Source organism: Branchiostoma lanceolatum, chromosome 2 (genome assembly GCF_035083965.1).
Source record: "Branchiostoma lanceolatum isolate klBraLanc5 chromosome 2, klBraLanc5.hap2, whole genome shotgun sequence".
In the NCBI taxonomy this organism is placed as follows: Eukaryota; Metazoa; Chordata; class Leptocardii; order Amphioxiformes; family Branchiostomatidae; genus Branchiostoma; species Branchiostoma lanceolatum.
The window spans coordinates 25529078-25554280 of NC_089723.1; the positions used below are offsets into that span (position 1 = coordinate 25529078).

Genomic DNA, 25203 nt, shown 5'->3' on the forward strand with positions numbered 1-25203 from the left:
GGCTGTGTTTCTAGACTAATTTACCCCCACTTCGCATGCGCCGTGACCCCTAATCGCCCAAGGTGGGAGGGCGACTAGTGCAAGAATAAGCGTAAGAAGTGCACCGAAATGTCTCGGTTAAAAGCCTTAATTCGGCCTTCCGTAAGGTATATCGTGCACAGAAGATACTGTAGCACTGAAAGGGTAACCAACGCCCTGGTTACAGAGTACAGGAATGACATTTTCGAGGAGGAAAAGCGGCGACAGCAGGGCATGGTGCGGCGGCTGGAGAAAATCGAGGTCGTTCACGTGGGCCCCAACGACCCCGGCACCTTCATCATGAACAAGAACCTGTCCACACCCTACCACTGCGCCATGCGTGAGTACTTCTGCAAAACTACGAAAACCACGCTCTCCTTTTTCAGCACTCGGTTCCAGTGCTGAAAGTGGCTTCAGCACTGGAAAACCAGTGCTGAGTTTAGTTCAGCACTGGAAAACCAGTGCTGAGTTTAGTTCAGCACTGGAAAACCAGTGCTGAGTTTAGTTCCGCACTGGAAAACCAGTGCTGAATGGAGTTCAGCACTGGAGAACTCGACGTCAGCACTGGAAACCGAGTGCTGAGACAAGCTTCGGCACTGGAAACCAAGTGCTGACAAATATTCCTCACTGGAAAACTAGTGCTGAGATACGTTACGGCGGTGACTTACTTGCGATTTTAAAACGTAGTATTTTTCCGGTCTATTCACTGAAATTTATCCATAGCGCATATCTATGACATATTTCAATTTCTATATTACCGGGGTAAAGTGCTCTGACGCTGCTCTGACTATAAATCCTCGACGCGACCGACTTTTGAGTAAGATCTTCCGGTGGGCCAGAGGTTAAAGGGTAACTGCAACGTCATTATGTTTCGCCAACGAAACATGTTGCTTTTTTCAGGTTTCTTCTCCTTCTCCTTCTCCTCCGCTCTTCGAGTAGAATATCAGAACCACCGGTCCTTTTCAGGGCCACCCAAATCTCTCCCAAAAGAGCTGTATCGCACATCACAATCACGAAACAAAGATACAACTTATGACCAGATATAAATAAATAAAGTTGTTTATTTGACACATCCCTCATACCTATATCTACTATACAATTACACAATGAACAAGATGACAAAATTGTGTCGGAATAAAGTTGATCATTGTTTATTCTAAATGAATCACAAAGTAAGTAAGTTCAAGTGACCATGCGGCACTTCTTACGACTAATACTTCTCTCAGCACTGGTAAGAAAAACGTTCCAGTGCTGAAAACACTTCAGCACTCGTTTTCTAGTGCTGAGTTTTTTTTAGCACTCGTTTTCCAGTGCTGAGTTTTTTTCAGCACTCGTTTTCCAGTGCTGGGGATTTTTCAGCACTCGTTTTCCAGTGCTGAATTGTCCCCGAGCACTGGTAAATCCAGTGCGGAAAGCGTGGCTTTTGTACATCAGCACTCGGTTACCAGTGCTGAAAATACTTCAGCACTCGTTTTCTAGTGCTGAGTTTTTTTCAGCACTCGTTTTCCAGTGCTGGGGATTTTTCAGCACTCGTTTTCCAGTGCTGAATTGTCCCCGAGCACTGGTAAATCCAGTGCTGAAGGCGTGGTTTTTGTACATCAGCACTCGGTTCCAGTGCTGACGGCGGTTTCAGCACTGGGTAACCAGTGCTGAATGACCTTTGACATGACCCGTGACCTGGCACCGCTGCTCTGTCGCGCATTCAGCACTGGTAACCGAGTGCCGAACTCCAATCAGCACTGGAAAACGAGTGCTGAGACAAGTTTCAGCACTGGAAAACGAGTGCTGAAAGAAACTCAGCACTGGAATACAGCGATTCAGCACTGGAAAACGAGTGCTGAACTTTCTTCAGCACTGGAAAACGAGTGCTGAACTTTCTTCAGCACTGGAAAACGAGTGCTGAACTTTCGTCAGCACTGGAAAACCAGTGCTGAGGCCGATTCGTCCGTTGATTCAGCACTGGAATACCAGTGCGGAAGGCGTGGTTTTCGTAGACTTGCCACATTTATGTGGTGTGGCTGTAGGTTTGTTTGTTACCGTTGGCAACATGCCAACAGCTTTGGGCGGGGGTGGGGGGTCACTCTCAAGGCGTGGGTTTAGTTATTTTTCCACTCCCAGCTTCTGTTTGGAAAACTCATCTAGATTGACCATGGCTTTCATTCATTTAGGGTTTGAAATCTAGTGTGGATGATTTGCTTAGATAGTACAAGAAGATTCATCTTGAAAACCAAACAATCAAAAGAAATATTTAAAGTAAGTATATCCTTTACCTGGATAATGTTGTGATGATGATGTTAATGATGATGAACTTGCTTGTGTGAGTTCTCTAATTTGTCACATTAACCACCTTTACAGACATCAGTGAAACCTACACCAAGCACTCTGCCCTTGCCCTGGTGAATGGTGAACCCTGGGACATGTGGCGACCCCTGACGGAAGACTGTGAGTTGAGCTTCATGCGCTTCCGTGACGAGGACCCAGAGGAGGCCAACAAGGCGTACTGGCGCTCCTGTGCCCTCATTCTCGGAGCAGTGATGGAGACGGCATTCAAGGACACTTTTTACGTACAACTCTCTCGCGCTCCTGAACTCCCCATCATTAAGGGCATGTTTGTATACGATGTAGACCTGGGCCTGAAGAACTGGACACCAACTAAAGATAACCTTCGTTCCCTGAGTCTTTCTGCAATCACTATGAAGTCCAAGGACATGCCTTTTGAGAGACTTGAAGTGGACCCTAGCCTGGCTCTCAGACTGTTTCAGCATAACCAGTACAAGCAGCGTGAGGTAGAGGAGAGGGTACGGGGAGGTAGAGTCACTCTGTACAGAATGGGCAAGTTTATTGATATCCATGATGGACCAATGATGTCAAAGTCAAGTTTAGTGTCGATGTTTACTGTAGCAGGGATACATGAGCTCCCGGGTGGGCTGTACCGTGTGCAGGCTGTAGCCCTTCCCCATGACTTCTATCTCCACAACAGCGTGTGGAACAGATTGGTAAAGAGGGCTAGTGTCCCCCTAGTGGGAGACCTGAGTACTGCAGGGGCAGAGGAGTCATTGAGGGAGACTAGAAGTTTGGCAGCATAATGTTAACATAGTCTTTATGAAGAAACCTTTTTTTTCATGTCAAAATTGAGGATGTATTTTTGTTTAGTTTGCAGATATATACAAACAGACATGTGAATCATCTTTTGATAAGAAGACTCATTCTCAATATGGAAACTCCTGACCATGTATGTCATAAACATAAATGGGGCTTCCTATAAAGGTACTGTACCAGCACTTAATTTTGGATAGAAATCAAATGTAATAAAACAGTTACTGGAAAACAGCATTTCTTTATTTTGTATTGTGGTGTTGTACATACATCTAAGTCAGTGCTAAACCAAGACGCTCCTTTGATATTGATGAATTTACTGCTTAATACATTTTGGCTACAAGTACATCAGTCATTCTAATTAATATATCTAATGTGTTCAACAGTGTTGTGTCACACAAATTGTCATTTTCATCTCATGGATTGGACCTTAGACGTGGTGTTACTCTCTTAAGTGAATTAGTATGAGAGCCAATGGCAGCTAGTCACATATGTCTAAGTTCTTGAAGCACCAGGCGTTCCAGGTGTTGGGTGCCCAGGCACAGGTATTGATTTTACGACCATCTCCACATCCATGCCTGTGTGTTAAAAGATAATTAAATCAATGCATGACATGTTCTTTATGGTGGTGAATGAAATGTCAGCTGCAGAACACAGTACATCATCATCACGTTGTTAATACCTTTGCCAGGTAGAGTGATTTCACAGCACTGCCTTTTGAACTAAAACTACAACTTGCAAAAGACCTTCCAGACACTATTGCAGAGAGGACTAAAATCATGTAAAAAAACAGATCAAAGGTGAACATTGCAACAACATCCAGGTTAGCCTGGAATCCAAACCTATTATAGCTCCCGAGACTCAGGAGCTATAACAGGTCTGGATTCCAGGCTACATCCAGGTCACTACTGACACAATAGTGCATTTGTATCTTTATCTTTGTTATATCCTTTAAACAGCTTGACCAAGTCCCACCTTTACCCTGAGCATGTCAGACTAAGACCTATCCTTACTTGCCAGTCTGCATGGGATATCTGGATGTCCCATCTGACAGCCAGCCACAGGAACACAGCTCCAGTCCATCCTGCCATGCTTCATACAGCTGGTGGTAGGAGGCCAGACTTGCATTCTGTTCGGAGCAGGCCTGCACTGCCTCCTCATAGTCATACTTGTAGGAGCCAGCCGGTGAAGTTGTGTGGAAGATGTGACCTGTTACAGATGGGTCAGACTGTGATGATGATTGTCCATTTTATTACCTCTGTGAAAACTGGAGATATATTGTTTTTGGCATGTCTGAGTGTCTGTGTGTGTATGTGTTTGCGTTGCGGATATTTGTGGTGATAATATTTGTTACGTGGGTAGGTCTTGGGAAGATAAAGGTCAAGGGTTATTATTGGTCTCCTGGCAGCTTTCCTTGGTACTGCAGCAGAGCTTCGAGTTTTCATATCTTTTGTACTGGACAGCTTTTGTTGTCATGAAAAAGTGGTGTAGGTTTGGGCCCCCTAGCGGCTAGTTGATCCTTTTCTGACTATTTTTTAAAAGCCTTTATTTTAACCTTTATTCAAACATGACCATGCCATGGAACAACATATCAAACTCTTGACAACTACATATTCAGTTATTACAGAACAATTCTCAGTCATCCTCAGACTGTTTGAATTAGGAGAAAACAAGGGTCATACCAAGACTTGGCGACGTGCCACAGAGGTCGTCCTTGATTTTGGAGGCCAGGTCATCGCTCTGCGTCAGCTGACTATGCAGTTCGGAACAGCACAGTTTGCTAGTTTTATTGACAGCGTCGTCAGTCTGTTGTTTGAGCTCACTAAGTTCAGCTTCCACAGATGCTGTTTTCTCTGTGAGGGTCCCGATGAGCTCTGAACAGTAAAATGATACAAAAATATTTTCAAAACTTTATTTTCAAATCATAATACAATTTACAACACTTGCACTGTGTCGACCCCATTTTCTTCGCCTGCCAAATGAGCATTAGGAAATGGACAGTATGTTCTAACTTGTCCTCGTAACTGAGAAAGGTACTTTAAAAAGTTTCTTACCCGCTTGTGCCTGCACCACTTGCTCCGTCCTGCCCAGGCGTCCTAGCATGTCCGCCAAGACCTTCTGCACCAGTGCTCCGTCTGTACATACGGTGGCTGTTCTCGGACAATACGTCACCGTAAGGCAGTCCTCTGTCTGGCCCTCTACTTCATCTACCGCCGTGTCTTGTACAGAGCAAGAAACGACACTGCAGCCCAGAAGGAAGACAAGCGTATTCAAGAAAAACCGTGTTGAAGCCATAGCCGTAGCTATGATCACTGACTTAGTGATGTAAAAGAAATACTACGGACTGTTTTTGTCACTGAACGACCTTCCCAGGAAGCACTCGCGTCGTTCCGACGAGCTTCTCAGAAATGTTGTATCCATCTGCACTTTGTCAGGATACAAGGGTGAGCCAAAGCCAACCAATCAAATCACAGCACAGATTCGTGTGCGTTACCTTTGGTCGGATCGGGTCAACCTTCGGTCAACGACGTACTAGTGTCCTAGAAGAGAAGTTTGTTATAGAAAATTTAAATTCACGTAATACTACAGTTGTTATCAGTCGAGAGGTACCCGCGGATAAAGTCAAGAGGTACCCGCGGATAAAATCAGTACTTCTGGTCAAAACATAGATGTGTATGTGAGTCAATGGGGGACTAACATAAAACTGAGAAAGAAAACAAACTTAGCGCCAACTTTAAATTGACGCCCAGCATGAGATAACTACTGTAAGCTCTATTTAAGTTAATGTAAAGCGTTATGTTTATCCGTCATTCAGATACATGCCGTTAAGACAAGGAGATTTAAAACCCCATTGGCTTTTGGTTTTACCATCACTTTGCTTTCCATTGCTATAAAACTGATCGGAGTACGAGACTGTGATGAACCAAAACACCCTTTCATTCACCTTTTTCGTTGAATAAATTCATCAGTCACGTTTCATGACAGTTACGAGAACATTCTTCAAACAGTGACTTAGGAAAGGTTAGCGAAATACGCACCTCCAAATTTTCGACGACTCCTGTCCGTCTTGTTCACGGAGTGGCCTAGTGTTCTCGCGAGACTAGGCCACTCCGTGAACAAGACGGACAGGAGTCGTCGAAAATTTGGAGGTGTGTATTTCGCTAACCTTTCCTAAGTCACTGTTTGAAGAATGTTCTCGTAACATTCACCTTTTTCTTTTTCTTGGAGATTTCATTTATCTATTTGTCATTCATTCATTCGTTCATCCATTCATCCACTCATTCTTTCTATCTAAAGCAACATACATGTAGTCCTATTTATCGGCAACATGATGAAATACGGCCGGTCGGAGGCCATGGTAGCCTTGCGGTCATGAAGGCTCGTCAAACAAGACATGGTGAATGAATAACCGACACAAAGTGGGTCAAAAGCCGGCGTACCGTATGACACATGAGCATCTCAGCGCTACTCCAGCTCCAGTGTTTTATCCCCAGTATAGAAACCTGAGGTAAACATGAAGCCAGCTGGCGGCGCGCTGTATGCAGCAGTCGGGGGTGTGTCCACGGCCCTGGTGGCCACCAGGGTTCTGTATCCGTCCCTGTGGCAGGACCTGCGCTACCTGTGGATCTCTAACCGTGCGTCCAAACAGGTGGCCAAGTATATTTCAGTCGAACCGCCGATCACCATAGTGGACCGCTTCCTGCACCAGGTTCAGCTCCAGCCCGACAAGCCCTTCCTCCTGTTCGAGGATGAAGTCTACACCTACAAGGACATGGACGTCATGTCCAACAAGGTGGCCAACTTCTTCCGGGGGGAGGGCTACAGGTGCGGAGACACCGTCGCCATGTTGATCTACAACGAGCCGGCCTTCATCTGGACCTTCCTAGGACTGGCCAAGTTGGGGGTGAAGATGGCGTTCCTGAACACCAACCTGAGGACCAAGTCACTACTGCACTGCTTCAACGTCTCGGAGGCAAAGGCACTCATCGTGGGACAAGGTCAGTGAACTTAGAGAAAAGTTTCTTCAGGCTTTGACATCCCATAAGGGTCGAAGGTCATAGATTTCTCTACCTTGCAGATATAGGTGATTTTATGGCTGGCAACGCAGATACCTTGTCGCTGTATTTGCTATCATCAAGGCAAATGAGTAATGGTATTACTTTTAGAGGTCATTCAGTGTAAGCCATAGTCTCTACCAGACTAACCGCGTCGGAAATAGATTTGCCGGGGACTTTGGCCATGGAGGATAACATTCCCATCTATTGGACCCTCTCTCCGTAGCCGACTCCCTTCATACAATTTGACTCTATTTGGCCAATTTCTACTATTTTCCCAGCGACCCACGGAGACTGGTAGAGGCTAGTAAGCCATTTAACAAAAGAACATTGTTTACTTCTAAAAGGGGGCGGGGCCGAAGAAGTCAAAAGGTCAACATGTTTGTTGTGTCTGTGTCTCCTGCGTTAGGCCTATTCGTATACTTAGGCCAAATATGCACCTCTTAATACATTGATGAACTGGTTGAGGTCTATCCCGCTTCCGATGACCCAAAACACTGTTCTTTATGCCCCGAATAGGCCGTGACAACTTCCATCTGAAAAGATTGCCCCCGTTTAATAGCTATGTTTCGTTGTGTATGCATCACGTATCTATGGGAATTTGGGAAAACTACGGCCAACTGGTATTTTTTGTACTGTTATTCCAGGAGTTGGTTTACTTGAGGCAACCTTAGAAATCCTGCCGCATCTAAAAGAACAAGGCGTAAGCATCTGGGTGCAAGGAAACGCAAATCCGCCAGAAGGCATCCTATCATTGGACGAAAAAATTGAGACTTCGTCAGCTCGGCCAATCCCATTCAAGCTGAGATCTTCCGTCTCAGGGAATGATGCTCTTGCCTACATCAACACCTCTGGCACAACTGGTAATGCTTAGATATGAACGTTTTATCTATTGAAAAATTCAAGAGCAGCCTTCCAATAAAGTAATGTATGACTCGAAGCTGAACGCTAATATATTTATTTACTCAATATGGCTCTTTGAAAATCGAATCTATATGAAGACTCTACATGAAATTCCCGTTGAAATTCGACATTATTTCTTGACAGTACCAGAACTGTTACTGTTATCCCGTTCCACCCACAGGTCTACCTAAAGCTGCGATCTACAGCTACGAGAAGGCGACAAAGGCATCATTCATGTTTACCTTTGCGGGGATCCGTTCTAGTGACGTGGTGTATGTCGTCACTCCTTTGTATCACTCCAGTGCCTTCGGCGTGGGCCTTACAACTGTTATAGAGCACGGTAAGACTTTCACGTTCATTACCACCGGGACGTCCAGTAACGACACAGCTGTACTTGATACCTAGCCACACAATCATCATCTAACCGTTTTCCCTCTCTTGCTACTTACATGTAGGTGCAACCATAGCGTTGGCAAGGAAGTTCTCTGCGAGTCACTATTGGGACGATTGTCGAAAACACAATGTCACCCTGCTCCTGTACATTGGAGAAATGTTGCGGTATCTATGCGTGCAACCGAAGGTGTGTAGACATTTCATACAAACTGTTCATTTATTCGATCTCTTAGTCAATTCTGTTCGTTGTTTCATCAATTTTGTTTTTAAACAAACCCTTTAAAAAGGCTGTGTGAAAGTCAACGGAATTCATCTTTGGACACATTACATTTTGATATGATACTTTGATAAAGGTTGAATCGTCTCACCACAATTTTCTGACAGAATACTGTTGTTTTTTAAATAGATTTTTATGTTTTTACTACATTTTTTCTGTTCAAGCGTTCGAACGACAGAGACCACAAGGTTCGTGCGGCGCTGGGGAACGGTCTGGCGGCGGACGTGTGGAAGGAGTTCCAGGACAGGTTCGGCATCGGGCAGATCGTGGAGTTCTACGGCGCCACGGAGAGTAACATCAGGCTGATGAACATCACCGGCAAGAGGGGCTCTGTGGGCATGGTGCCCCCTTTGATACAGGTAGGGTGTATATCGGACTCTTTGATTATTGAGTCAATATGATTGTAGCACTTTCTGTGGTCGGCATGAAAAAAATGAGTTGGAGGGGGTTCTATCTCATTAATTTTCTAGTAAGAGGATGATTAAATCTGTCTACTAGTGAAAAAATGAGTTAGCACCCCCTCTATCTCATTTTCTACTAATGGTATAGACGATGTGATAACCATGCGAACAAAATATCACAACTTTTCCGACTATCACGTTTTCTGACCTGAAATTATCTTAGGAACTAAATAGATGTGATAAATAATCAAGTGTCATTCTCAAGCTCTGTCCAAATGGTGGCACAGAACCTTCACCTAGAATCAAACGTCTGCATTTGCTTTTAAATTTTTTAGAATTTTATCTAGGGCACACTTTATTTCCAATGACTGATAATGGTTTGTCAAGTTTTTGTTCGACTTTCTGCTCAACTGTTTAGAACACCACCCCGTGTCCACTGTACTTCTTAAAAGTGGATCTGGCAACGGGACAACCAATCAGAGATAACAACGGCTTTTGCATTAAAGTGCAAACCGGTGAGTTCATGATGTTCATTTTTCAAATCAATATCGTAAGTGAAAATCTAAACATGCAAGACAAGAGTATGTGATCAATTATAACGTGCAATTAAGGTTCTGAGACGAAGTTCAAGCATTTCGTTGGGTCAGTCGATAAAACACTTGGAACATTTTTGCTCTGTTACTCTGCACCCGTCACTTGCGTCCCATGGACAGATAGTTGTAACAGCACACCATTCAATGGGCTACAACTCACAACCAAACTCCATATGTCCCTACAGGAGAACCAGGGTTGCTGATCTGTCCCATCAGCAAAGCAGTCCCATTCCAAGGCTACAAGGGAGACAAAGAGCTGACGGAGAAGAAGGTCCTGCGGGACGTCTTCAAGAAAGGCGACATGTACTTTGATACCGGGGACCTGATGAAAGTGGACAAGGACTTCCATGTGTACTTCGTAGACAGGCTGGGTGACACTTTTAGGTAGGAACTCCGGGCTTATGGATTTGTTTGTTAATCAAGCTAAATACATTTAGAACACTAACCTACACTTCTACTACAGGTAACGTAACATAACCAATTTACGTCCGATTTATTCAAAACGTATTTATCTTAAAACCGCACGGACAGAGCCAAATGTTAAACCCATGGTCAGAAATATCAGCTCTTCTAAAAAGAAAATGCATGGTCTGTAAGTTTTTCTCCGCCTATTTAACGCCGTGCGAGCATGTATTTATACTTAGGTATATGATGAAGAATTGTGCTAGGGTAACCCATTATCGTCCACCTCGGTCTTTTCCCTTCTAGCGCTATGCTGGAAAAATATAGACCAGAAAAAAATGCACAGTAACTGTCCAAAGTAGTCTGCAGACAAATGATAATAAAATCACTATGTCTGTCCGGCCACTTGCTTAACGCGAAGGAAAAAAACAATGTTTATTTGTAAATTCCCCCCACATGCGCGGCACGTGGCGTTCACGTGGTCAGCGCATGGCCATTATGTTTTGCTGTGCAAAAATTAAAGAGATGGCTAAGGATCATACTTATGATGTTCTTTATTGCTCATGAGAACAGGCTTTGGCATAATACACCGTGACATGTGGACATGAGCCAAACCGGACGTAAATAGGTTCTGCACGTAAATAGGTCATGTTACGTTACATCTTCTTGCCAGTATTTTATTCGTATTCGTATCTTTGCAAATGAAAGTAAAGAATGTTCCCGTCTAAGTTCTTTGCAATTTTAAAAAGTCCGTGCTGATTAATAACTTAGGTGAACGGAACTTTGTAGCTAAACACTAAAACGACTGAAATCTCTTCTCTTTTAGGTGGAAAAGTGAGAACGTGGCCACCACAGAAGTTGCCCAAGTCTTGCATGACATGCAGGGCGTCGACGAGGTTAACGTGTACGGTGTGAAAGTGCCGGGTACGTGTTCAGTAAAGAACACAAACTTGAAATTGTTTTGAATCAAACTTGTTACAATCTGATTATTATCAGCTACTCTGAAGCATGCGTAGACCTACCCAGTGGACAGTACATGTACATGTACATGTGCACTTTAATCTACAGGTGGACAAAGGGACATCTATTCTCTGGTAGACCGTTGATTTTAGAGTTGAATGGATGTTACCCAATCGTGATTAGGTATATTGGTAGGGAGGGGCAACGTAATATCGAGGCAGGGTTATGCTTAGTTGCAGTGCAAGTGTTTGGTAAAATGGGTTAGGATTTACATTCAATTTGTCGCTAGAGTCAGTTCAAGAAATGTGCCTAATAGTATATGTTCTTTCTTTGTACAACCGTGTCTGCAGGTTCTGACGGAAGAGCAGGGATGGCCGCCATCGTGGTTTCCAAAGATTCGCGTGCGGACCTTTCCGGCTGGTACGCTCACATCTCCTCCCGCCTGCCCAGCTACGCCAGGCCCCTGTTTCTCCGACTGACCAGTGAGATCAGCGTCACCAGGACTATGAAGCAGCAAAAGATGCAATTAGTAAAGGAGGGGTTTGACCCGACTCAAGTTAGCGACCCACTTTACTTCAGGGACGATGATCAAAAGACTTATGTACCTCTAGACCTGGATCTGTACAGGAGGATTGCTCTTGGGAAGGCCAAGTTGTAACTATTGAGTCATTCATGCCAAGATGTAGCATCAAAGCTGGGATATAAGCGCTATAGGCAGTCTGAACACGTTACTTGACTTTGGTAGCAAAATGTGCAATCATTATTGTAATTTACAAATAACACATCGTTCGCAGGTCAACAATTGGATTTAATTAAAAATCGTGTTGGAACATTTTTCGACGAACCTGACAATGACACGCCTCTGTTATCTATTGATTATAAAAGTTTTACTTTAGGTTTCGTCTTTTTGTCACCCTGTTTTTTGTTTTTGTGACAGCTAGTATCTATTATGACAATAGGAAGCACTGCTAAAAGATCACAAATATATATGCATACATTCCGCACGTACAGGTTTGATTGGGAAAGGGCATCATGCTGTCAAACTGCCGGGCGTTTGATATCAAAGTAAAGCAAACTTTGATATCTCTATCATCTCGTTGCTACTCCTTCATTACGTACAATTTTAGGATGGATTCAAGTGATATAATCAGTCTCCGCGCCTGCATCTAAAAGCTAGCGTGTTACGCTGTAAGAAGGTAGTGCCGGAGATAGACAAATAACAAATACAGGTCTGTTGAGTTGTCGGTTGAGCGCTCACATGTAATTTCAGACTTCTTCAAAATGGGGTCTATGCAAACTTATGTTCTGAAAAGCTCATAACCTGCGAGTACTCGCGAAATTGATTTACAATGAGAATCAGGGTGAATAATTCTGTTTAAACACAGACTCGGACTGTTTTCTGACCTACGTTGATATAAGTACTAGTTGGTGGACCACTCGCGAGTACATATATCAGGGTGATCGGACCATAAGCAGGGTTGCATTCCAACAACGCTGACAGACTTCTAACGAGTTGATTCAACGTATGAAAGTGCGGTACTGAATTAGTTGCTGGCTGCATTATCCTTCAATTGAAATATTTGTAGCACGGAGAGACTTCATTGATACTTATTGCACAATGTCCGATGGCCACTGAACTTGGCCCTGAAAAGTACAATGGGTCAAAGGTCCCTATGACCAAGGGTGAGCACTCCGGCACCAAAACATTGAGCGCGAAAACAGCTCTAACTTAATGATGAAACCACTGGAAGGAGTCCTGTATGCTGCTGTTGGCGGCGTCTCCTCTGCGTTAGTAGCGGCCAGCATCGTATACCCAAACCTATGGCGAGATATAAAGGTAATACGAAGAGCTATGGAGCCACAGAGCCGAACACGTCAGTACCTATCGGCAGAGCCGCCTGTCACCATAGTGGACCGCTTCCTGCACCAGGTTCAGCTCCAGCCCGACAAGCCCTTCCTCCTGTTCGAGGATGAAGTCTACACCTACAAGGACATGGACGTCATGTCCAACAAGGTGGCTAACTTCTTCCGGGGGGAGGGCTACAGGTGCGGGGACACCGTCGCCATGTTGATCTACAACGAGCCGGCCTTCATCTGGACCGTCCTAGGACTGGCCAAGTTGGGGGTGAAGATGGCGTTCCTGAACACCAACCTGAGGACCAAGTCACTACTGCACTGCTTCAAGGTGGCGGAGACGAAAACACTCATCGTGGGGAAAGGTAATCACAGAAATACGTCGATATTAAAGTGATAGCAGTGAAAGAAGCTGTACTTTCTATAACTTTTTAAGTTCTTGACCTGGCCGAAAAGCCACGCAATCAGCCTCCTTGACACATAATGGACAACAAAGAAATATAAAAAAAACACTGTTAACTTTTTCTGCTCCCGAGAGGTGGGTAAAGACGCAACCAGGTGACAATTTACCTCAAATCGAGAAATCGTTAAGAGCGAAATGTCAGATGGCAGGGTGCTTTAGAATAACCTTTGACCTCTTCATTGTCGGGGCTGATATTTGCGCACAGGTAATCAATTCTGTTTGCTATTTGTTATCAGACGACGATCTCCTTGACGCCGCCTTGGAGATCTTGGCAGAATTGCAGGAGGAAGGTGCGACGATCTGGCTGCAGGGAGACAAAGCACCTCTCAAAGGCTTTCTCTCATTGGACGACAGAGTCAAAAGAGCTTCCGATGAAACAATTCCCTTCAAACTGCGGGAAACAGTCACAGCAAACGACCCAATATGTTACATCTACACATCTGGAACCACAGGTATTTATTTTACACTGCCTACATAGCTTTTCTCTCTTGTTCATTACGTCTCGTTTTCCGTTGCAATTGTTACAGCATATATTTTCTAATTTTGCAGCTGCTTTGTATAATTCACAATATGACCGAAAAGGTCTTTTATTGTGGAAACGGACGAAAATTGATGCGCGCGCGGATGTCATCCATATCAAAATCAAAATGGACTAATTACAAAAAAGGAGGAACAATTTTTTTTTCAAATTTGTCCCAAAGGTTTGCCCAAGGCCGCTGTGTTCAGCCACAGGAAGATGGTACAATTCTCGATGGGACCTGTGTATGCTGGACTGAGACGAGAGGAGACTATGTATATCGCTTTACCGCTCTACCATTCCAACGCTTTCGGGATGATGGGAGGTGTGATCGAGCAAGGCAGGTGTTGCATACAATCCGACACAGTAGTTTGGTTTACAACGTGAAAGGTAATAATGTAATTTTAACTAGTTTTTTATTTATTTATTTTCATTCTTCATTGCAAATTCCTGCGTGATGAAGCACAGAGAAGTGGTTGCATGTCTTTTGCGCTAGATCAGTAGATCAGATACTCGGAACGTCAATTCGCCTTTGTGGTTTTATATCTTGCGATATCCGTATGAGTTGGCCCGTTTGCCTTTTACACCTATGCATATCTTGATTTGTATACCTTGAAACGATTGGCCTAGAAAAAGATAGGCCAGATCATCTTCCAGTTGCGTGTCTAATTACAAATTCTCGTTTAACAATGAGTTTTTTTTATTCCATTCAGGTGCCACCTTAGCATTGACTCGGAAGTTTTCAGCCAGACAGTTCTGGGACGACTGTCGGAAGTATAACGCCTCCGTGATTCCTTACATCGGAGAACTTCTGCGATATCTCTGTCTACAACCCAAGGTAATTTTCTTAACTTGTGCTATAGCATACTATAAATTCTACATACTTTCAAGTCTCCTGTAAGCCAAATCTCATGTGACGTGACCCTCCAAGCCAATCAAAGCTACGCCTGTGTGTTCCCAGCGCCCGAATGATCGGCAAAACAACGTTCGCCTTGCGATCGGTAACGGTCTGCGGCCGGATGTCTGGGGAGAGTTCCAGGACAGGTTTGGGGTCCCGGAAATCGTGGAGACGTACGGTGCGTCCGAAGGAAACGTCTTCTTCATAAATCTAACCAACAAGAAGGGTTCTATCGGCGTGGCGTCACCGCTGTTAAGGGTAGGTACTGTTTGCAATAGAGCTGAGTCAGCTTACACATATGACCTACGTGGCAGAGACCGACATTCTCGCATAGGACTGTTTAGCCATAGCCGATGCTGAAGGGCAGATGTGAATTAGGATTTTACCATGGTCAATATTGACCGACGGAGGCCATATATACTATTGTGACCTAGTATGAGACACGTTTTAGTACGAAAAGAGACATAAATGTTTTAGATGTCTATAGCCAGATCAAATGTGTCTGTGTTTTACTTGCTCTAATCTCGAGCTCGATTGGATGATGTTTTGTGCCGCTATCAGCACTCTCCCATTCTGTCTAGTTTCATCATCGAGTATGCATATAGACCTACAGCACACTGTAAATGGTTTTGACTGTATGGATAAGTACAACTGCAACAAAAATGGACGTATTCTATCGCTGTTGACGTTTCTTAACTACAGCTTACAAATTGTATTCAAAGAAACTAGGTGACAGACCGATTTTCCTGTTAAAAGTGGACCTCGAGACAAACATGCCTATGAGGGACAAGAATGGACGATGCACAGATGTCAAAACAGGTAAGATCTTCGCATGAAAGATGCCATTGGGTAGAACGATATTCTTAAGGTCAGACTTTGAATGTGTATGGAATCTTTTCTAACGATTTTTGATTAAGAAGATAGGGCGATCCATTTTAAAACCTTAAGTATACTGTCGAAGAAAAATGATCTTTTGGTGCGTTTGCTTCAACACTGACTTTTGTCGGACGATGTAATACATGTACTTTGCTGGAAACCTGAAACTGAAGTATGTATTAATTGTGCACTACCTAGAACTCAGAAATACCTCGATCTTCTCTGGACTAGTTAGCAATCCTTGTGTGCCATTTTCCGTTTATTGGTATCACCATTTTATCGGACCAACAACGTGAAGTCTACATCCTTTCTCTTCATATGTATTTGTTGTCCCGTCATCCCAGACGAGCCAGGCTTGCTTGTATCACCCATCGACGACACCTCGCCCTTTGATGGGTACAAGGCCAACAGACAGCAGACAGACAAGAAGATCCTACGGGATGTTTTCGAAGACGGTGACGTGTTCTTTGATTCGGGAGACCTGCTGAAACGTGACAAGGACTACAACTTGTATTTTGTGGACAGGCTTGGAGACACCTTCAGGTGAAGTTTTTACCCGGTATTTCTTTGTATGTTTGTTTGTTGTGTGGGATGAAAGTCGAAACTTTGTCACCCTTGTATTCTTAAGAACCATGGTCAGTATTTTTCGTGCTCTGAACCGAGTCCTATATTTTCCAGGTGGAAAGGCGAGAATGTAGCTACTACTGAAGTAGCAGAGGTTCTCCATGAGATGGAAGGAGTGCAAGAGGTTAACGTTTACGGCGTCAAAGTTCCAGGTAAATTGTGAATGTTCTTTTATTTTAAGTCAAAAGGTATCATGACTGATATGAGTCCCCTTGCCGTTTAACAACAATCTTTCATGGAAGTTTAGGCCTCTTCAAGTGGTATCTTGTAAAGAATCATTAGGGTAGAGACCAGTTGTAAGACACTTTTACTGAAACACATCAAATATTTGATTCGAACTCACAGGTCAGGATGGTCGAGCGGGAATGGCCGCTATCGTGCAACATCCGGGACATCAGGTTGACCTGTCGGCCATGTTCACCCACCTGTCGTCCCGTCTCCCGACCTACGCCCGACCAATCTTCCTCCGCCTCTCAACTAACGCCGACATCACGCCGACCTTTAAATACAGGAAGGTTGATCTAGTCAAGGAAGGGTTTGATCCCACTGTTGTGTCTGATCCGCTGTACGTACGGGACAATCAGGGAAAGACATTTGTTACCTTAGACATGGAGGCGTACAAAAGGATCGCTGAAGGGAGGGCAAAACTTTGAAAATGTTTTTGACAATAAGTAGTTGGAAATATGATCTAATACAGTCCCTATTTTAGACAAACACAATGCTTGTCAATGTGTAGAATCTTATCATATGTTAATCATGCTGATGTGCTGCTAACGTTATATCCGTAGTAACTAATTTGATTGTGTGACAAAAGTACAACATGGGGCAATATTATATATCCCAAACATTTGTATCCTTACATGTACAACACTAAAATGAAAACAAGTATGTATCTATATCACTACCGTTATAATTTGCTATGCTGCTGAAAGTGGTAGGGATGGTATTGATACTAGATAACGATATAAATTTATGTACATGTATGTATAAAACCATATGAACTCTATACATATGACGTACTTTTATAGAGTACTATCGGGCACTAAGTCAGCCTTTCATTGCTGTGGTTTACTTTTTTCATGATAGGCAATTAATATATATAGACAAATGATAAATGTACACAGTGAGCAAAGTGTTTACTTTAATTGGACAGTTTCTGATTATGCTGGTTGTCAGGTTCAGTTTACTGTGCACGTGTCAAGTAATGAGATGTAGTGTAATATACTAGTAATGTAATGTATACGTAATGTAGTGTAATATGGTGTAATGTAACAAGATGATTGTGTGAATAAACACTTGGATCAGGGAGGATGATGTACTAGTAAGCATGTGTCATGATAGAGCATGCAAAACTTTGTTCGTGACAAGAAAGTCGCTAGAAAATTGACGCACACACACACACACAAGCTTTGGCACACACACATACACATACACACACACATACCGTATACAGAAGAATACAGAAGAACTGTATTGCACGACAATTGTACATGGTACAAATTATGGCAAGAATTCGTAAACATAACACAAAGTAGAAGTATAGAATAAAACTTAACATCCTAATTACTAATACAATACAATACAATAAAGGCTAGCATACGTTTTCGATATAGTGTTATAATCGACATACATATACACATACGTATGATATCCATCTATCTATCCATCTATCCATTCATCCATCTATCTATCTAGCTAGCTAGCTATGCAGAGCGCACGCACACACACACACACACACACACACACACACACACACACACACACACACACACACACACACACACACACACACACACGCTATCTGTCCCGATCCATACATTCGTAGCCGCGGCATCCTACAAGTACGACACCTCAGTCTTAGCGTGACTAGAGACTTCCCAAACACAGCAGCAGCGCCCCAGCAACCACGGCGTGACCTCGGGGTTACTAGGCCAAAGGTAGTGCGTGGTCACAGGGGCAAAGTACAGTTGTATCAAGCCCTTTGTAACCACGGTGTCTTCCCATTTAGTCTCATCAGTAGTTTGAGTAAAGCATCTTAAACATATCTTTAGACCGATTCTATAATCATGGTAAAGCCACTAGAAGGTGCATTGTATGCTGCTGTTGGCGGCATATCTTCAGCCGTGCTGGCCGCCAATATCGTTTATCCCCAAATCTGGCGAGATTTAAAGGTACTGGGGAGAGCCAGGGAGCCCCTGAAACGAACAAATAAGTACCTATCGGCAGAGCCGCCTGTCACCACAGTGGACCGCTTCCTGCACCAGGTTCAGCTCCAGCCCGACAAGCCCTTCCTCCTGTTCGAGGATGAAGTCTACACCTACAAGGACATGGACGTCATGTCCAACAAGGTGGCCAACTTCTTCCGGGGGGAGGGCTACAGGTGCGGGGACACCGTCGCCATGTTGATCTACAACGAGCCGGCCTTCATCTGGACCTTCCTGGGACTGGCCAAGTTGGGGGTGAAGATGGCGTTCCTGAACACCAACCTGAGGACCAAGTCGCTACTGCACTGCTTCAACGTCTCGGAGGCAAAGGCACTCATCGTGGGACAAGGTGAGAAATCGACTATTAGATAAAGTCTGTGCCACTCGTCATTTCGGACTGTGATGTACAGTCGTTTATGGGGGAGCTTCAGGTGTGAGCCTCAAACGTCAAGCCTCCGCGCGTAAAAAAGCAACACACTTATCGAGAAGAGTAGGGGTGACCCGGTGTGCGTGTTTATCAAAAAACGCGAGTCGTAACGAAGCCGCATTACACTACATTGTATATGCTACTACCTTCTTGAAAAAGTAATAGTTTCTCCTGCCTGCTTTACCTACCTTATGCCGCTGAATGTTACTTTGTATATGCTTATTCTACACTGATAAGTGTTTTCAGCTTTGCACATTTAACCACCTTCTAGTCCTGATTACCATCAAGCAACTATAGATAAAGTCACTTGCTTGCCTTTAGATAATACAGACCAGTGTCCAAATCAAATACGTAAGAAACTAACTACGTGTAGTAGTTAACCTTTGAACCTTCTTATCATTAGGTGATTAAAAGAAGGCCGCCCATAAACAAACACAAGACCATCGCCGTGGTAAATTTAGCCGCTGTCATTGTATCTAATCATGCATTCTTTTGATTATCTCCATGAAAAATGGAGATATAGTTTTGGGTGTGTCTCTGTGTGTGTGTGTGTGTGTGTGTGTGTGTGTGTGTGTGTGTGTGTGTGTGTGTGTGTTTCCGCACTACTGTAGTCAGTATAGCTCAAGAACCTAGCTCAATGGATTACGATGATATTTGGTATGTGGGCGGGTGTTGTGAAGCCGCAATTCAAGGTCGATTTTGGCCCCCCTGGTATGTGACCTTGGTACTGCAGCAGAACTTCCGTTTTTGTATTTTTTTACCTGGACGTGCTATGGTCTTGATTTTTGTGTGGCAGATAGCTTGTGATGTAATAAAGAAGTGATGCAGGTTTGGGCCCCTAGCAGCTTGCTCTGGAACTGCAGTGGCGCTATTGTGAAAATCTTCTAAGGAGAATAACTGAACAAAGGAATGACGGATTTTCATGATATTTAGTATGCAGGTAGCTTAGACAGAGATGTACACAGAAGTGCAAATTATGCAAATTGGGACTTAATTTACATAACTAATGAGTAAAATCTATATTTGCAATGTTTTCCATCATAAGACTCAAATACATATAACATATGTAGTTTATAGCAAGTGGAGCATCAACAGATACCAATTATGCAAATAAGTTCCTAATTTGCATAATTAATGCAAAAGTGCCATAATTCATCTAAGTGGAAAATGATAGGACTGTCAATATTGCAACATGTCTAAGTAAGACAAAGGTGTTTATGACCAAGCATATATTATGTAAATGTGTAAGTCATTTGCATAAACAGAAAAGTTCATGGAGATATGAGGTCTCCAAACTCTTGTTTCTACTGTCTTCACTATTCATCTGTTTTCATTCCTAACCGTTCTTATGTGTGTTCATTACCTTCGCCAAGATTGTTATTTTTTTCGATAGCATGTTTGTGCTTTTTTTGTGGTTGAACAGAATTACCCAAGAAGTTATGGATGGACTGCTATGAAACTTTGGTATTTTGTTGAGTCTTGACCTACCGAAGAAATTATTAGATTTTTGGGCTCGTGGCGGATTCTCACCGTATTGCAGCAGAAGGCCCGGAAGGATGTGGTGACTTTCTTTGGAGCTGCTGGGATGTTTTGTTGGAAACTTTGAAACAGAATAGCCCCAGAACAGATGCATAATTAATGAAAGATCTGATTTGAGGTTAGCAATATCAGTAATTGATTTGTAAAAGGAATAAACCATAAACCGACATTTGTATGATTTATAAATCATTAAACTGTGGTTACCTTTACACCGGACGTATCTATTTTTACTATTTCATAACCGGGTCAGGAGACGACCTCCTTGATGCTGCCTTGGAAATCTGCTCGGAGCTTCATCAGAGGGGTGTGACAATCTGGCTGCAGGGAGACAAGCCTCCTCCACACGGCTTTCTCCCATTGGACGACAACATCAAACGGGCATCCGATCAACCAATCCCGTACAAGCTTAGAGCAACTTTGACGATAGATGACACAATGTGTTATATCTACACATCCGGAACCACAGGTAACCACTACTCTTTTTCGATTTGATGCTCCTGAGCAAACAATCCTTATATCAACCTACTGGCTAGGTTTGGTGGAATCTTTGGCAGTCAGGAGATTACTTTGTTGTTCTTGTACAAAACAATAGCGAAAAAGCTCCGAAAACAGTTCAAAGTTCAAAAGGTTAAGTTACCCTCTCAAGAATAAGGTATGTATAGGATCATCATCACTTATGTTGGCGTCAAATCCAGAATTCTTCCATTCTTAACATTCAGAGTCTATCTAATGGTAAATGTCTTCTGTGCGCCAAGACGGTATGATGGAGACATGTCACATTTCCAAGAAACGATGGCTTATTTGATTATTATGATACCAGGCAAATTTGTTTTATCTGATAAGTGCGGGACAGAAACCGACAAAGTGCACTGTTGATTGGTCGATTAGATTCTTGCGCTATAAAAAAAACAAAATATACTCTCATCACCAGTCTGTCTCCACAGGTTTGCCCAAAGCTGGCGTGTTCTGCTGGCGCAATATGATTAAAGCTAGCCTCATGTTTGCGTTCGCCGGCTTTAAGTCACATGAAGTTCTGTACGTGTGTCTGCCTCTGTATCACACGAGCGCGATCGGTCTTGGGGTTGGGTCTGTGATTGAACAGGGTAAGTATCCTTCAGCGTTAACGTTCCTATTATAGAATTATTCAGTGGACTTTTGTGGTTGCCGATTTTCCCTATCGCACTTTTTACCATACTTAGCTATTCTCAGATATTGTAATATACAATCTGTTATCATAATCGGATAAAGTCATTTTGTAAAAGCACACCAAACGTTTCTGATTGTGCATCATTGCCTGTTGGTATATGATAAACCAAGTAATGTTTTGTCGGCCTGCAGGTGCGACCTTAGCGCTGGCTAGGAAGTTTTCCGCCCGGCGGTTTTGGGACGATTGTCGGAAGCACAACGCCGCGATGATTCTCTACATCGGCGAACTTGTCCGGTATCTTTGTACCCAGCCCAAGGCAAGTCTCCAGCCTAAAGCTCATTGATAACTAAAGCCCCCCCTCTCACTGGACCCGCGGCAGAACTGGCGGCGTCGCTGCGGCCGATCAAAGCACTCAACGAATTTCATCGACAAAAAAACGAAACTTTTAAAGCTTTGTGTGTTTTGATGTCCTTTTTTGGTCATACTTGAGTTGTACGCTTTGAATGATATTCCCATTGTAAAGTCAAGGGTAACACATATCCATGGCCAGTTTAGGGCGCAGCGACGCTGCCAGCGCGCCACGGGTCCAGAGAGAGGGGGCGACTGATCCCTTCAGTCATGTTTTTCTTAAATTGTATTACCTAAATGTATCATGAAATCCTGTCTCTTGAAGCCTCAGCATAGGAAACCGTGCTTCCATCATACTTGCTTATAAGTTAGAAATTTTGTCACATCCGTGTGTTGGCACCAATAACTGGCTATCTGCACACATTTTCCACAGAGCCCAAATGACAGGAAACACAACGTCCGCCTGGCTTTAGGCAACGGCCTCAGCCAAGACGTCTGGGAAGAATTCCAGTCTAGGTTTGGGGTGAGGGAGATCATGGAATTCTACGGGATGACGGAAGGAGTCACCACCTACCTCAACCTAACTAACGCGCCCGGCGTTGTTGGACTAGCATCGCCGCTGTTTAAGGTAAACTTAAAGTACTTTTGTATAATTTTGCTGTCATTAGATGGGTGGGAAAATGTCAGGGCAGTGGTAAAATTGTTACAGAGTATCATTAGAGAGAGGAGATCAAAGTCCAATTATCAGCAATCTTCCTCACAGAAGACGGTGAAGCTGTTAATAAGGTTATCTAAGTGTGAGGTAAATGTCTTTTCCGTCCCTGTCTTTAGGTTTTCACCCCCAACCGTTTCCTCAAAGTCGACCCAGAAACGAACGAGGCTATTAGGGACGGCAGCGGTCGATGCATAGAAGTGAAGAGAGGTACGTTTTACACCAAAGGCTTGTACACATCTTTTCATGAACACTGGATCGCGCAGTATTGTCCTATCCTGGAACTCAAATCTGACTTTTCTCACGTTTTCTAACAACAATATTCCAATACGATCTCTATCGTCCCCATAACTATTACATGGATGATCTGTTTCAACCCAGGCGAGCCAGGTTTACTTGTTGCACCCATAACAACAGAGATGCCCTTCTATGGCTACAAGGGGAAGAAGGAAGTCTCCGACAAAAAGATCCTACGGAATGTCTTAAAAGAAGGCGATGTGTACTTCAACACTGGCGACTTGATGAAAGTTGACAAGGACTACAACGTGTATTTCGTCGACAGGCTAGGAGATACCTTCAGGTAACAAGTGACCCAATACTTCATAGTTATATGTTTTACATCACATTGATTACTGTGTTAGAACCATGAGGATATGGCTTTAATTAACAGTGATTACCTGTTCGTTTGTTTTCGTCGAATGTTTGAAGACCTTTGTTTGATATATATATAGCTTACATCATTAGCTTCAAAACGCATCCGTATTCACATTAGAATGGCTCTCAGAACTAGAAGGCACATAAATCCCCAAGTCACAGTCCCTGACTGAAACTAAAACGTCTATCATATTCATACACAGATTTGTGCTTGATCCACATTAGATGCTATACACAAATCGTTGCTGAATGTTAGACATCCAGGTAATAAGATATGCAAGGCAACAGTTACTCGAACAACTGGATTAGATTGACTCAGTCACTGATTAAAGGTAGAGGATGCTACCTGAAACGTCAGACCTTTTCCTAATCTATCCTAATCTGTCAGAGTAATTGTTGTAGATACACAAATCGCTTTTTGTTTGCTTCTTTCAGGTGGAAAGGAGAGAACGTTGCCACAACTGAGGTCAGCCAAGCCATTACCGAGATCGAAGGGGTCCAAGAGGCCAACGTGTTCGGGGTTAAAGTTCCCGGTAGGACGAACATAAAAAAACTTTATCAATTGCAACTTAACTTTTTATTGGATTATTAGTCTTTTTGCACATATGTACACCCGGAAAACAATTGATAGCCTTAATCGTAGTTTGTTTTATCTCACAAAATGTTTTGACGGATTCCTCTAAGTCTGGTAGTGGCAAAGTTATCCAGTTATAGGTAGCTGACCTACCATTGTTTTTAATCTGTAGGTCACGAAGGTCGAGCTGGAATGGCCGCCATTGTTCTACATCCGGGACACCGACCGAACTTCCAGAAGTGGTATGCCCACCTGACATCCCGCCTGCCAACCTACGCCAGACCGCTTGTCCTCCGACTGACCAAGGAAATGGACATTACTGGGACTTTCAAACATAAGAAGACAGCTTTCGCTAAGGAGGGATTCGATCCCTGTATTGTCAGTGATCCAATGTACTTAAGAGACGACTCTAAGAAGTCGTTCGTTCCACTGGACACTGACGTTTTCAAGAAAGTCGCATTGGGCAGTGCCAAGCTTTAAACCTAATTTCTACAGGCTTACAGGCCAGTAACTTCATCCAGTTGTATGTCATTGGATGACGCAAATCGTCTGTAAATGTTCGCGAATAGATTCGTATTTCAGTAAGATAGCAAACCATTATTTATGCACTTAGAGGAAAACTGACTAGTGATAAAGTTACTAGGTTGACCCAAGATCTTGCATACAGGTGTATGCAGAATTTACAATCCATTAGTACAATGTACACTGACTGTAATTCAGGCATACATTTTAGGAAAGTAAACGAAAGTATAGAGTAGGGGCTTACCTGGTGTGCCTGCCAGTATCTGTCATCTCAGTGTACTAAAAAAAGCTGCCTGCTCACGAGAGAATGTGTAAGTTTTGTACAATGAACGCAGTGGAAAATGAAATACATTTTATTTGCCAATGTCCTCTATATGACGCCGAAAGAAACGAATTATATAAAACAGCTTCCGTCAATTCCCCTAGCTTTCACCATTTGACTAACTTACAAAAATCAATCTTACTACTAAAAACAACCAACCCACTTACGATACAAAACGTGGGTCTCTTCATTTTCCACTGCCTTCAAAAGAGAAGTCAAACCCAACCATAGTCAACCTTAGTTAACATAGAACTTTCACTGTAGACTAGATAACTATATCGATTCCCATGTATTTCCATGTACTTGTTTGTCTGCAATTAGCCTTCGGGATTGAACTTGCAATAAAGTTATTATTATTATTATTAATATTCATCAGTATCATATCAGAAGAATGGTCAAGGGAGTTAATATACCTTTCCAGGAT

General features: G+C 43.3%; 5 protein-coding genes across 5 annotated transcripts; 4 read left to right on the top strand and 1 right to left on the bottom strand.

Annotated features, from left to right (window-relative positions):
- Window positions 1–33: 33 nt before the first annotated feature.
- On the top strand, window positions 34–3346 carry LOC136428191 (large ribosomal subunit protein mL39-like). Its single transcript, XM_066417531.1, has 2 exons — window positions 34–358; window positions 2374–3346. The coding sequence occupies exons 1-2, from the start codon at window positions 109–111 to the stop codon at window positions 3102–3104; spliced, it is 981 nt and encodes a 326-aa protein (XP_066273628.1). The 5' UTR covers window positions 34–108; the 3' UTR covers window positions 3105–3346.
- LOC136428192 (uncharacterized) lies at window positions 3323–5537 on the bottom strand. The gene is made up of 4 exons (XM_066417532.1): window positions 5169–5537; window positions 4797–4988; window positions 4128–4323; window positions 3323–3692 (listed from the first exon to the last, which is right to left on the bottom strand). Exons 1-4 carry the CDS (start codon window positions 5407–5409, stop codon window positions 3596–3598), a joined length of 726 nt encoding a protein of 241 aa, XP_066273629.1. The 5' UTR covers window positions 5410–5537; the 3' UTR covers window positions 3323–3595.
- Window positions 5538–6498: 961 nt separating this feature from the next.
- Window positions 6499–11993, top strand: LOC136428193 (long-chain fatty acid transport protein 2-like). The gene is made up of 9 exons (XM_066417533.1): window positions 6499–7112; window positions 7817–8032; window positions 8254–8412; window positions 8528–8652; window positions 8907–9101; window positions 9562–9658; window positions 9922–10120; window positions 10965–11062; window positions 11449–11993. Exons 1-9 carry the CDS (start codon window positions 6629–6631, stop codon window positions 11754–11756), a joined length of 1881 nt encoding a protein of 626 aa, XP_066273630.1. The 5' UTR covers window positions 6499–6628; the 3' UTR covers window positions 11757–11993.
- Window positions 11994–12103: 110 nt separating this feature from the next.
- LOC136426953 (long-chain fatty acid transport protein 2-like) lies at window positions 12104–17639 on the top strand. Its single transcript, XM_066415672.1, has 9 exons — window positions 12104–13317; window positions 13652–13867; window positions 14117–14276; window positions 14590–14770; window positions 14894–15137; window positions 15587–15649; window positions 16051–16249; window positions 16385–16482; window positions 16676–17639. The coding sequence occupies exons 1-9, from the start codon at window positions 12831–12833 to the stop codon at window positions 16981–16983; spliced, it is 1956 nt and encodes a 651-aa protein (XP_066271769.1). The 5' UTR covers window positions 12104–12830; the 3' UTR covers window positions 16984–17639.
- A 648-nt stretch (window positions 17640–18287) lies between these two features.
- Window positions 18288–24484, top strand: LOC136428194 (long-chain fatty acid transport protein 2-like). The gene is made up of 9 exons (XM_066417535.1): window positions 18288–18883; window positions 20751–20966; window positions 21445–21603; window positions 21839–21963; window positions 22429–22623; window positions 22827–22917; window positions 23089–23287; window positions 23797–23894; window positions 24108–24484. Exons 1-9 carry the CDS (start codon window positions 18397–18399, stop codon window positions 24413–24415), a joined length of 1878 nt encoding a protein of 625 aa, XP_066273632.1. The 5' UTR covers window positions 18288–18396; the 3' UTR covers window positions 24416–24484.
- Window positions 24485–25203: the final 719 nt, after the last annotated feature.